General features: G+C 37.9%; 1 protein-coding gene across 4 annotated transcripts in view; it reads right to left on the reverse strand.

The window, feature by feature from the left end:
* The window catches only part of PPP2R5E (protein phosphatase 2 regulatory subunit B'epsilon), a 74,930-nt gene that overhangs the window by 31,169 nt on the left and 30,614 nt on the right, over positions 1 to 13,147 (reverse strand). For all 4 annotated transcript variants that reach the window (XM_061998804.1, XM_061998806.1, XM_061998805.1 and 1 more), the window contains exon 3: positions 1,432 to 1,628. In XM_061998804.1, coding sequence (XP_061854788.1) covers positions 1,432 to 1,628 — 197 coding nt within the window. The remainder of the gene's footprint in view (positions 1 to 1,431; positions 1,629 to 13,147) is intronic.

Consider the following 13,147-nt stretch of genomic DNA (forward strand, 5'->3'; position numbering starts at 1 on the left):
AAGTCCATGTGAGAATAAAACCTCAATAACAGAAACACTACAAAAGGTTCTCCCAGGAGGTGAGTTTGGAGGTGCCTCCTATACACAGAAAAAGCAACCAATTTTACTGCAGTTACCTGTGCAACAGTGTCCTGTCTATACAAAAGAGTGTGACACAATTTGTTTATCACCAAGGGGTACAAGGAAGATTACACTAACATTTACAAACCATTTAGATAATAGTGTAGCACCAGAAAGAATTCAGCAAAGAACTAGTAATTTTATATTCAGACTGGTATTTGAATGATGCAGTAGACCACATGCTAAACAAATAACACAGAGTGAAAAGCAGTTCATTCAGAAGATTGGTCCAGTACAGAAGGGAGAAAGGGAGGGTGAGGGAGAAGGGGAAGAATCTGATCACATAATTATAGGCTTTCTGACAATGCATACACACAAAGAAGCCATATTAAGGTTTTTCCATACACTCTTAATTCTAGGGTGTTTTTTTCCTCACTATTGTCTGATGATTCTGTCACAATTTAAAGCTATTTTAAAATATTACAGACAAGCAACACAGCATATATATGTGTACCAGAAGAGAAATAAGGAACGTACACAATGCAACGTAAAATCCATTCATGTTTTCCTTCCGACAGCCCCTAGCCAGTGGATTCCATGACCACACATTACCATTAGTAAACCAACATCACCAAGTCTGTACTTCACTAATTACCTTCTCATTTAGATAGCAGGTTGTAAGGGTGCCGTATGGCAGTACAGAATAAACATTTTAAAGCAGTGATTGATTTTGACAGTCACAGTGAACGTTCTTCACCATATAGCATCTGGTACTGTTTCCATTTTTATATTAAAAACACTATTATTTGACAGTTTATGTACACAAGGTATGACTTTATTGTTGAGTGATCTTGCTCACTCTAGTGGCAGCTGCTATCAGTCCACATAATTCAACCAGGAAATGTTCACACTGATCCAACATTTGTGGCATTTATTATTTAAAAATTATTATCTGTGCATACTTTAAGCTCTTCTGCCTAAAGTACACACTCGAGAGCTTGGATAAAATTCAAAGACAGACGAGAAATCTGAAAAAATGATTCCACTATTTCCACTGGGGGGGAGGGGGCGTGGGAGGGGAAGTGTGAGTGATTGACTTTATGGCTGCCAACTTTCTCCATCAGGAAACAATCCAGGTTTCCTTTCATACATTTGTGACACTCTAATAACCATCATCTACTTGACTTTAATTAAGCATATATAAAAATTAATATTTTTGTCTTTGGAGAATTATCCCCAAGTGATGTCTAGTAGAAAATACAAACCAAAAGGCTCATTTAATCCACCTACTCCAGGATTCAATTTCGCCCACAATGCGCAACTGGAATTGCAAGTGGATTTAAAAGAGACCATGAGAAAGAAGGAACTCACCATTCTAACTACTTCAGGGTAAGTCTGCTCTGTCAAACAGCCTCTGCTTATTGTAATGTAGTCCACCAGTTCATTAAGAGTGGAGCGCTTGTATTCTTTCATTTTAAGGTCTGAAAGCGTGTCCATGAAGTCAAAAATGACACAGCACTGTTGAAGTTTCTTTAGGAACAGTTCAGGCTGCTCTGAAGATGGAACGTCTATGAAACAAGAAAGGAAATCTTTGTGAGTCTGGCATCTTATTATACAAAACAGGATTTCTTTTTGAAGATCAATTTCAAAGGAAAGCAGCATTCAAACAATTCTTGTAAAAAAAGAGCTCAGATTAACACGGAACCCCTTATAGGAACTGTATTACTATTGTGTGTTTGAAATCAAGATGTTGTAGAAATAATTAAATCATTACCTCCTCTTAAGAACATAAAGTTCACCAAAAATATCCAGGCTTAAGTGGAGAATGCAAACAGAACAGCGTTCAAGACTTAGTTCGATGATACACCTCTACTTTCACTGGAGGCTGACGTACAGCACTGTTAACTTTCACTCCAACAAAGGATGAAAAAAACTATCAAACTGATCAAGCTTGACTAGTGTATGTTTCTTAAAAACACTGTGTTATTTATAGCTCTGTATAAATGTACATTAATATGTATATGAATACACAGTAAGACTGTAATTCTGCAACCAAGTCTTCAGATTCAATCATTATCCCCATGTTGACACTTTCCATAGCAAAACTAGTTTTACTGGAACACAGTGAGGATTTTTTTCTGCAATATGAGCATGTAACACGTATCAATAGGAACATTTCAACACAAAATAATACTATGTGCTTGACCAATAAAGTAAGCAGAATGTACTATTTACAACTTTTGCTCTTAATAAAGAGGAATGTCAACTCCTCAGTGGTTTGTTAGTTTACCAAGTGCATCAAAAGAGTACAAGGTAAGCTTAGTTTATCCGATTTTCATGTACACAAGAGGCTAACAATAGCAGAAAGTTGGACAAAACAAATATGCATTTTTTACTCTCAAAGTTTGCCCTCAGACTAGAGGGCACCTCACTTCCCTTTGATCAACTTGTTTTTAAAGCAGAAAAGCTCCGTCAGCATCAGAATCCAGCAAGTGACCTTCCAAGCCACAATACAACATGTAAATGAAAAATGTTGCAGGTGTCAGCTAGAAAAAAATTTAACAGTGAAGAGTTCATGTTTATTTTTTAAAACTTGGGCACACTAGTAAAGAACCGACCTGAGACAGAACTTGTTATTGTTGACTATGTCAAGTTAATAGTTGGTAAGCACTGGAAGCTGTTAGTAATTGTACAGTAGTTTTAAGGACCAAGTACCATGAATCTGTTTTGACTAAAATCACGTACACAACAGTTAGTTTCAAGTTCGCAGGACCTGTGAAACGGTACAAGGTCATAGTATATAGCTAAATAGTTTGCAAAAGTACCGATGGAGATGCAAGGACCCCAAGGCACTTCACATCAACTTTCTGCATTGCTTAAACACTGAAAAGAATAAATACGGATTGCAGTACAAAGATGTTACATGCCTTCAGATGTGACAGTTTAATCAACCTTTTTCTGCTTACAGAACTGAGTTACTGACAGGATTCAGGTTAGCAAGCTGTATCCCACAAAAAACAACCAAGATCTTATGAAGTTTAATTGTTGACACTGGGCAGCACACACCAATCTCACATTCATTAGGCTTGGGTAAGCTCTACAACAGCTGTGTCCAAAGGAAATTACAGGGATTGAAAAAAGTGGTAAACACCACACTTCATATCATCGGAATTGCTCACACCACACTCCTGAAGGTTATATTCATCTGTAGCACAGAAGATATGAGACACATGGTCCTGCAGAACCTCAATAAGGAAGAGCTACAGGGGAGAAAAATCCCCCCTAAACACCTCTCTGCAAAACTGAAGGTCCCAAAACCAGGTCACTCTAAAGCAGTTCCCCTGGCCAGGTCACATCCATTGAAACATTGCACACAGCAGGCAGTGCTGAAATCCAAGATAAGCCAAGGTGTCACAGAAACTCATTAGCCTTCATCCAATACATAAAAAAAAGACCACTTCTATTAGAGACCTTTCTAAGGTTATAGTCTTATAGGAGATAAAGCCTGGGAAAGAAAAGCACTTGCAACCGTATTCTTGACTATGTGCCTTCAAATAATACAGAAAAGGAAAATAGGCATCAGAATTCCTTGTTATTACCAAGCAGGCAACAATCAGTTGATTAACATTTTCTTCCCAAAGCCAGTAAAGACAAGTTGGGGAAAAAAATAGAGAGCTAAAAGTGCAAATCAGTTCTTTTTGGGAGTACTGTTTTTAATTCTAACCTCTACTCTTTCTTATGGTATCTATAATCCATCATAGAACTTGACAACATGTAAATGGTACCAAATGAAGTCTATGATGTTACATGAACATAACAGAGTTTTGGTTACGTTGTTCTACATGGCTAGTAGCCATTTACCTTAGCAGGAATATCACAGGCAAAGAAAAACACAAGCTGAAATCCAATGAGAATCCATTACAATATAGTTCAGCATAAGTTATAACCAGACTTTCATGACTGAAGATTAAATTAATTTGAGGCAGGGTCGGTACTAAATAAGAAAACTACTGAAGCATTAAAATAATGAAATGTATTTCTCTTTTTCCCTCCAGCTAAGTAACTGGAGGTGTGGGAACAAAGTGAAAAACATAATTAAGTTCTTCTCAAGAAAATCCACTCTAGAACACTACATGAATTTCATGTTGGCATTACTGTGTCAATGAGCCATGTGAACTATAGGGGTAAACAACAAAAACTCTCAACCAAAAAACCCCACAAACAACAACAAAAAACCACAAGGGCTCAGAAAATAAAACCCCCAAACCCAATTGTTCCAGTTGTCTCTGCTTTTCTTTATTAAGCAACTTACCATTCACACTACAAAATAGAACTGCAAAAAGTTTCATGCAATACTATTTTTCATTATTCTTGGGAATTCGTGGTGCCTTAGGAAGAGGGTAACACCTAATGCCTATGTTGCTTTTAATCAGAAACAGGAAAAGAGAGTTGGAGTGTGAATTTTAGGAGGTCCTACTATGCACAGCACAAGAAAAGGAGAACAAAAAGCAGTAAAATCATGATTCTGTGTTCCCACCCATCCCACAGAGACCATGCCATGAATGGGTTTGGTGGGGTTTTTCTCATTTGGGTTTTCTTTTTCTTTAGGGGTGGTTTCCTCAAGCCTCTAACCTCTCTTTCACAGCTGTGTAAGCCCTTCCTAAAGATCACCAGCAATAGACTTCCCTGACCACCAAGACACCACTCTCCAGAGCAAGGGGCACACTGATGTGTGGGGTACAGACCTACTGAGCTCCCCAGCTGAACTCTTTAATGCAATAACCTAAAATAAAAATTTAAAGAGAATAAAACTTTGTGTGGATGACTGACAACTCTTCTCATTTTCAGGTCTCTGCTACAAATTCATTTTCAGGCTTGTCAGTTTTCTCTTTAGCCATTTAGAACTACAGAGCTTTTGAAATACAGAGTATTCACAGCTTCAAATGAAATTGGCTTAGTGAAAGCAAGTACTAAAGCACATAAACAATGATAATTGGGATAGAATCAGAGACTTTACAAAACACTTGATTTTCATTAAAGTTAACAGGAAAATTAACAGAAAGTACAGTAGGTTTTTTGTAGACATGGACCAACAATTGTTACTACAAAGGCTGAAACACTAATTCTAAAATGGCCAAAGCACTTCAGTTTCTCTCTTATTGGCCTTTTGCCAAATTAATCCTAATCCAGCCAGCTAATCCTTTCTCATCAGTCATCTATGAAATCTCTGCCTCCTGCAGGCATTTATTAAATAAAGACATACAAATCTGATAGTACACTTTTACTGCAAGTCTCTGACAGGTATTTTCAAATATCTATGTTTATACTACATTCATTTTTTAAATAAAACACAAGCAATTGATTTTGGATGATAGAAAAGTAAAACTATGCATGAGACCAGCAAAGTTGCGTTCCCAGAACTGAGCTATGCTTCTCCTCTGAGTGGCAGCAAAAAACTAAGAGGGAGACACTGAACACCTGGATCAGTTCCCTGATAAGACATATACCTGAGTACCTAACAAGCCATACTTCTATATGCCACTTTTCACAGTACAACATTGGCCTTAAGATGCCAAGAAGTACAAATGTTTGCCCTCTCTTTCTTACACACACTTCTTGAGGAAAATAATCACTATCTTGATTGTATTCATTTCAATTTCCTAACTAGCTGTCAATATTATAAATGCTTTGTGAAGTCAGTAATCATTAATTTATAATAGGTGCTTTTATTCAAAGCTGTTTTCCCAACCCATTTTCTATACTTAACAATTATACAGGCAGGGCACCAGCTAGGCATTGTGTTCCAAACAGATTAAGTCTAACCAGTACCAACATTATTCACACAGCAATAAATACAGTGGGACAAACTCAAGCTGACTTTCATGAGTGAATATACACAAAGAGGAAAGCACAACATTAACATACCCTTTCCAGCACATTCAAAAGGCACGATTAGAAGTGTAACACAGGACACACTCCACCACTTTTCCTGATAATCGGTGTCTCGTCGGACAATCAATCACAAAACTGAGAACAACTTCCCTGACCATAAATTTCTCTCTGATCAAACTGAGTAAGTTTTCATCAAGTGGGAGCCTCCTGGGTAGTTTGGCAAGGATCCTGAATACTGCAAATCCCCCTACCGCTCACTAGAACTTCCCAATTGTTTCACAGAGGTTTCCAGCTTTACAGAGTTGAGTGTATGGGAGCAGTGTAGATCTACAATTTGAGTCACTCGAGTGCAAATGGAACAGCATTACAAGCCGCAGGAGATGCCTCTGAACAGACACACTCTTAGTCATATACATGACCAAAGTTTCACACCATAGAAATACTTTCAAATGTACTCATCACAATTCTTTACTCATTTATGTAAAAATCTTATGAACTTCAGCCCTCTAATAGAACACATGGAGGAAAGGCTGCTGTTTCCTTCATGTCAAGACCAAGATATAAAATCAAACTGATTTAAAAAAAACAATAAGGAATTTTTTTTTAAACTATAAAGTTTATTAAATGTAAGTTATCTTTTTTGCCTACTTCCATGGCAGGCATGGTGCAGGCAACAGTCACGCCACCTCACATTCACCTGTACGGCTCAATCCAGAGCCACAGCTGACAAGATTTCAATGAAAGGATTCCTTTAGGCTATGCTTTGTCAGTCTGTGACCAACACTTGTTCATCCTACCACTGACTACACCATGGTGTCCGTGCTGTGAACATCTTTCAACTTGGAAGCCGACCAAGACCACGAGCTTGGCTGTCAAAGCTACTGATGAGCCATAGCAAAATATGATTACATCCATATCCCTTCCAAAAGGACCATGTCAATGCAAATCAGCATCGATGATTTATCACCCTAAAGTGAGTGGAGAGCTTCCAGGGTGCTGTAGGTTTTACAAGTTTGAGTACTTACTGCTAACTTAACACAGTGAATCCGTTATGAGAGTTATAGCAAACATCTTGGCTAATAAGCAACCAAGGAAATACATAGTGGATAGTCAGAATTCATGAGCAACTAAGGGAAGACAATATTACCAGGGTATTTGAGTGCACCAGTGCTCTGGGTCCCACAAACATAGAGACTCACAAGATATTTGGTAGTATATACTGTCCTTAATGATAGCACTAATAATCACCACTTAGTAATAACCTTGTCTTTTCATAATCAATCGGAAAATACCTTCTTCTTTAAATATGTTGACAACATTTTTCAACCTGTCCTCATTGGTTCTTCAATTAATGGGAAGAGTTTAGATTAATTGAGTTATCCAAGTCTAAAGTTTATCTAGTCTACCTCCAAGTACATTCAAGCCAAAGGTTACTCAGTCAGAGAGAACGGGAGAGAAGGTAAGGACAAGGATTCAAATTACACAAACTGCAGAGAAAATTAATGGGAGAAAAGCAATTGGATGAGTGTACAAAAGAAATAAAATCAGAAGAACAGCAAAGCAGCTGTTAATGTTATGATGAGAGGAGAGAGTAGGAAGCCAAAGAAGGCAGACCAACAACATAAAAAAATATTGTGAGATCATGAGAGAAAGAGGTAGAGCTGGAGCAGGAGTCTTGGAAAAGACAGAGAGGAAAAAATTGTTTGGGGAATATGTAACACAATGAAAGTAGAAGATTTTAAAAGGAAAAACAGAAGCTTAAAGTATATAAGCAAAATACTAATGCTTGAGTTAGTGGTTAGGGGCTAGACGTCACTAAGCTGCTACCTATCTGGAGGTTCCCAACACTGTGACATCTTTAATACAACCCTTTACACATTATTTATGGTGAGTTTACATGGATATCCAATTATCTTTTTTTTTTCCCCCACAGGTTTTGTAGATTGCTTTCTTTCCATACCCCCTTTTTTCATCTATTTTGAAAATGATGATTACCAATTTTTATCTTTTTTTAAAGGGAAGTTGAAAGTCTGACTAAAATACACACAAATGTTATTTCAATTTACTAAAGTGAATATGTGGCACAAAATCCTCAAATAGGACCAAAACAGTTTGCTGAAACACTGAGAATTATTGTGGCCAATTTTCCTGGACCGATTCAAGTTCCTTATATACTGGCTCAGTATAACTTAACTAGTTAAGTAGGTTGTTATTGAAATGCACTCTCAAAGTACAAGAACCATCATTTATAAGAGTCAAAGTCACTAGGTTTGAGGAAATTACCAGGACATCTTTGCCACATACCTATTGCCTAACCCTCCACTGCTAGATATGAAAGACACAACTGTTTCATTTACAAGCCTTCTCCAAAGGAAATGGAGGAAAAAAAATAGGTGGGGGAGGGAACCCAGACCAAAAATTATTCATCACCTACTTTCTACATTTATTTCAACATCTGGGGGTGGGTGAGTGGGGGTGGGATGGGGCAGTGTGGTAGGATGCTGTTTGATTTTGCGGGGTTTTTAGGTACTGACCTGTTAATTCAGCTATGTGTATAAAAAGACAACCTAGTACACTATGCTGGAACACAATACTAAAACCTAGTAGAGGTTTAGAGCCTCCAGAGCTGTGTTAGAACATTCTTAGGCTAAGAATCAAAATATTCCCAAACGCAAACATCTCCAAATTTTAACATCATGTTCCATTACAAACACAACACTCTACATGAAAAATCTTTGCCCTTGGGTTTCCTGAGACTCTAGGATCAGTATGTAAGGAAGTACCACTTAATACTTCTGCTTAATTCGAGCTAGAAACGCCTCCAATACAGAACCTTCCACTGGTTCCTTTCTACTGGTATTTGGAGGAGTTGTACACTAGAATTAAACTAAGGCTTTTCTGTAGACATTTGGATAGCAAAAGCTACAGGTAGAGAAAATGAAAATCCAAAATAAGCTGGACTTATCTACTTACTCAGCAACTCTACCCTAAAACCACGAAGACCAGGGAGAGGAACACCATGTAAACAAAGCCATCTCATTTTCCAAGTGATTTCTCAGGTTACAGACATAGAGCAAAGCTACACAATGGGAGCTTAGTGCCCCAGTAGGTCACTCTAAAGGAAAGGCAGACAGCAGTAGAGTCACTCACAGGCCTTCAGGCGGTTTTTCACTGTATTTTTAATTGCCTAGCTAGTCTCTAGGACCCTGCCATCCTCCATCCATTACTTACTTCTTAGTAGAGCATTGGAATTCCAAACATCAATAAAGACACAAGTCTCAGCTCATTATTTCAACTTCGCCATGGTATGTTCCTATCGCTTTTATCTTCCACTTTCTTTTAATTTCAGAGAGAATGATAGATGATTACATTACAGCTTCAACTTTATCTTGCTACATCATGTGCTTTTTTTTTTTTTGCACTGTGAATTAATGGCAAATATCAGAAAATGACAAGAGTAGCAATTTATAACAATCATCTCATGGTTTCCAGGTTCCTTGGATGGCAAAAAAAATCTAAACCACAGAAAAATGTTTACGACTTCCAGGCTACTAAGAAACACTTCTGAAAAACACCCCATGATGGCCTACTGACCTAAGACAGAAGAAATGTTAAGAGGATTATTGTCTTCCTTTTGATAAGATTCTTATCAGACCACATTTTCTTCTAAATGACAAGAGAGGCTCTTGCTCTGTAATGATCATTAAATACAATGACACAAATATGTCGTAGCAATCTTACAGTCACTTTCCATTCTTAACTGTGGCCACAAAACAGTTCACAATTTGCATTGGAATTTGTTTGGTGCATTAAGTACATAATGAAATAATCATAAAATCATACAGTTGTACATGTTTCCTGTAAGAGTGCAAAAATTATACCTTGCTCCTTAAGTGCTCTGAGACTGCCATGAGTCTAAATAAAAATATGCAATATTTATTTTGTTCAAACTACAGAGTCGCTCTATGAAATTTATTCAGAAACATTTAGATGCTTGCAAAAAAACCCTGAACCAAGAGCACAGGAAACCCAAACCATAATTCTTATCCAAGTGGCTCAGAACAAGTGCCAGGATTGTTACTCTGCTTGATACTGACCCACTAATTTATCCCAGAAGTCACGGGAGTACTTCGTTCTCCAGTGAAAGAAGAAATTAAGTGAGAGCTACTCTACATATGCAAAGCACTCTTTTAGAGCTCAGGCTTATATTTTAAAATATTTACATTTATTAACTTAAATAATGTACATACATACAAAATATAGTTTTCTATAACCCTATTTATATTAGAAGAGTTTAATTGAACGCTGGAAACAACTTCCATTCCTTTCTCATTTGGCAATATAAATTTAGGCAACAACATATACTACTTGATCCTACTTTACCACAATAATCTCTCAACATCTCCCAGTAAGGTATTATGCAATCGGACTGTCCGTCACGTGTTTGCTTGCTCAATCTGTCCCTAGAGGGAGCAATGTATGTAATGGAGTAAGAATGTTATGGAACTGCACATGTAAAGGGTGCTAAAGACAAGATTTAATAAACACACCCCAAAGTTATGATGAAAGATGTGGAGACAAGCTGGGAGTTCATTCCACAGTTCCCAAACAGCTGTTACTGCAGAAGCTCCAATACGAGTGAAGAACAAAATTACTAGGTCTAGCCTTCATTATTCATTTAGTCTTCTAAATACTAGTTTCAGCCCACTGACCTCCTCTGAGATTTTAATCAACACCAAGTTGGAGCAAATGTTATGCCAAAACTAAGCCAGGGTTGCAAGGGACGATGCAGTAGCACGTCCCTTAGGAACACCAGCCATGGCACTCACTGGGATTCCTGAGCACAAGAACATAACCCTACACTACATGTCAGCTGAGCCACCAAGAACAACAGGAAAAGCTAAAAGTACCTCCTGATGTGACAACATCTCCTTGCCAACTTAGGAACTAGAAAGCATTACTCAAAGGAGGCTACGTGAGGACTTTGCATCCACAAGCAATCCATGAGTCTGTTAAGAAAGCAGGTTACCACATCATGCCCTCCTCCAAGATATTGTCCTTGCATAAGGTGCTCTGGTGCTTAGGCTCAACCAGCTGCCGTGAGATATGGTCATCTGTAAGGCTCAGATGATGTTATTCAATGCCTTATGACAATAATTCAAATTAGTCAAGCTGTTAGTTCAGGGAACACCCTTTCTCATATTGCCAAGCCCAGCAGATGCGTCTAAATGACAGGAAATAAATAAATAAATCTACTTTATTTTCTTTTGCTTTTGCAATTACTGTAGACCTCTCCCACACTCCTTGATGCACAGAAATATGTCCCCACTCTAGAACATTTCTACAGCACTCTTGATCTTCAGATTTTTCAGGACCTGGAACAATTCACAAAGAGAGGAAAAAAACATGACCTGTATAATACTCCCCTACAACCTGTGATGTTAGTCTGTGTTATGCTGGATATTTTTTGTCATTTCTATGATCGTGACATAGGTTGATGTAAAAATGCCAGTAAACCATTCAAAAATAGGATCTTCACCACCACAGAATGGCACATCTCAAGTTATCAGTTTTAGACTCATTTACTACTATTATTCAGAGTTCACTGCTCTGTTACACCTAACTTGGGTATTTTTGCTAAAACTTAGAAATTTGACTTGATGTAGAGTATTAGGCCATTTTTATCTTAAACAGTAACATTTTTTGCTGCTTGAATCCTAAGGAGTTTAGACATTTTATCTCCCCAACCCAAGGGTCCAGAGAGCAAAGACCTCATTAGACAATTGTAATTGTCTAAGGAATAACCATCAGTATAGCCTTGCATTACTGTGGCTTTTCATATCATCTTTACTTCTGATCTCTTCCAAAAACATCGAATTAAAAAAAAAAATAGAAGTTCTCTTTTGGCTGAATACATTTACCCTCATGCTTATATACCAATCACAGGAGGTTTCTGTCCCTCAGAAATGCATTCTGCTACTACACAGATCTAGTTGATCATCATTGGGCCTTTAGCGCCTGAAGTGAATTTCACTGGTTTACTTACACTTTCTACAATGTTAACTATCAGTCTACAACAGTATATTACCTTTAAAAATATTGGACCCATTGGAATCATAGAAGGGTAGGGGTTGGAAGGACCTGTTAGAGATCATCCAGTCCAACCCGCCTGCAGAAGCAGGTTCACCTAGATCAGGTCGCATAGGAACGCATCCAAGCAGGTCTGGAAGACCTCCAGAGAAGGAGCCTCCACATCCTCTCTGGGCAGCCTGTGCCAGGGCTCCCTCACCTCACAGTGAAATAGTTTTTTCTTATGTTTAAATGGAACTTTTTGTCTTCGAGCTTCACCCCATCACCCCTTGTTCTGTTGCTAGATACTATAGAAAAAAGGGATGCCCCAACCTCCTGACACCCACCCTTTAGATACTTGTAAATATTAATGAAATTAGAAAAAAAAACATTTGTTCTGGAGTTCTTAAGATTCATAAACAAGTTTGAGAAAACCAAAAACTGCACAGACAAGGTTACTTCATGCAACTAATGTAACCAAAGGCATCACTCTGCTGTGCATCCAGCCACTTAGCAAAACCATTAAACTGTTACAAATATTAACCAGACCTAACAGTTTAGGCATTAAATATAATTAAAATCTTTCCTCTGTGGTTACCAAACAGTACTTGTCATTGTCAACTGCTACCCTCTCTACCACTTCCAAACTGCTCATTAGTTAAGGTGCTTCTCTGTTGACAGTGATCAACCAAAATTAGATTACCAACAGTTTCTATCCCCAACTATCTTGTGGTCGCAAACTTCATCTCCAGCTGACATCCCGGCCAAGCTAAAATCAATGGGAGTGTTACACTGGTTACTTAGAACTGCGATTACACCTTTGCTTGAATTGGCAGGAAGCTCGTTGCTTACTAATCAAGAAAAGGAAGAGCAATCTCATCAGTTACATATTCCACAAAAAAAAATGGAGAAAGATTCTACAGGAAAATTGTGTATTTTGCAGGTTTATACACACATAGCTAAGTCTGAAAACTCCTCTTCGTATGTGCAGAGATCCAAATACACTATTGGTGAATGAGGATAACTTTTAAAAGGTATTTTTATAGCCTTTGCAAGTACAGATCACTGACCAAGAAAGCACACTGAGCACAGCAAACATGCTTTCTGTATGATCATAGAATAAAGA

The sequence above is a fragment of the Colius striatus genome, chromosome 6, assembly GCF_028858725.1.
Source record: "Colius striatus isolate bColStr4 chromosome 6, bColStr4.1.hap1, whole genome shotgun sequence".
In the NCBI taxonomy this organism is placed as follows: Eukaryota; Metazoa; Chordata; class Aves; order Coliiformes; family Coliidae; genus Colius; species Colius striatus.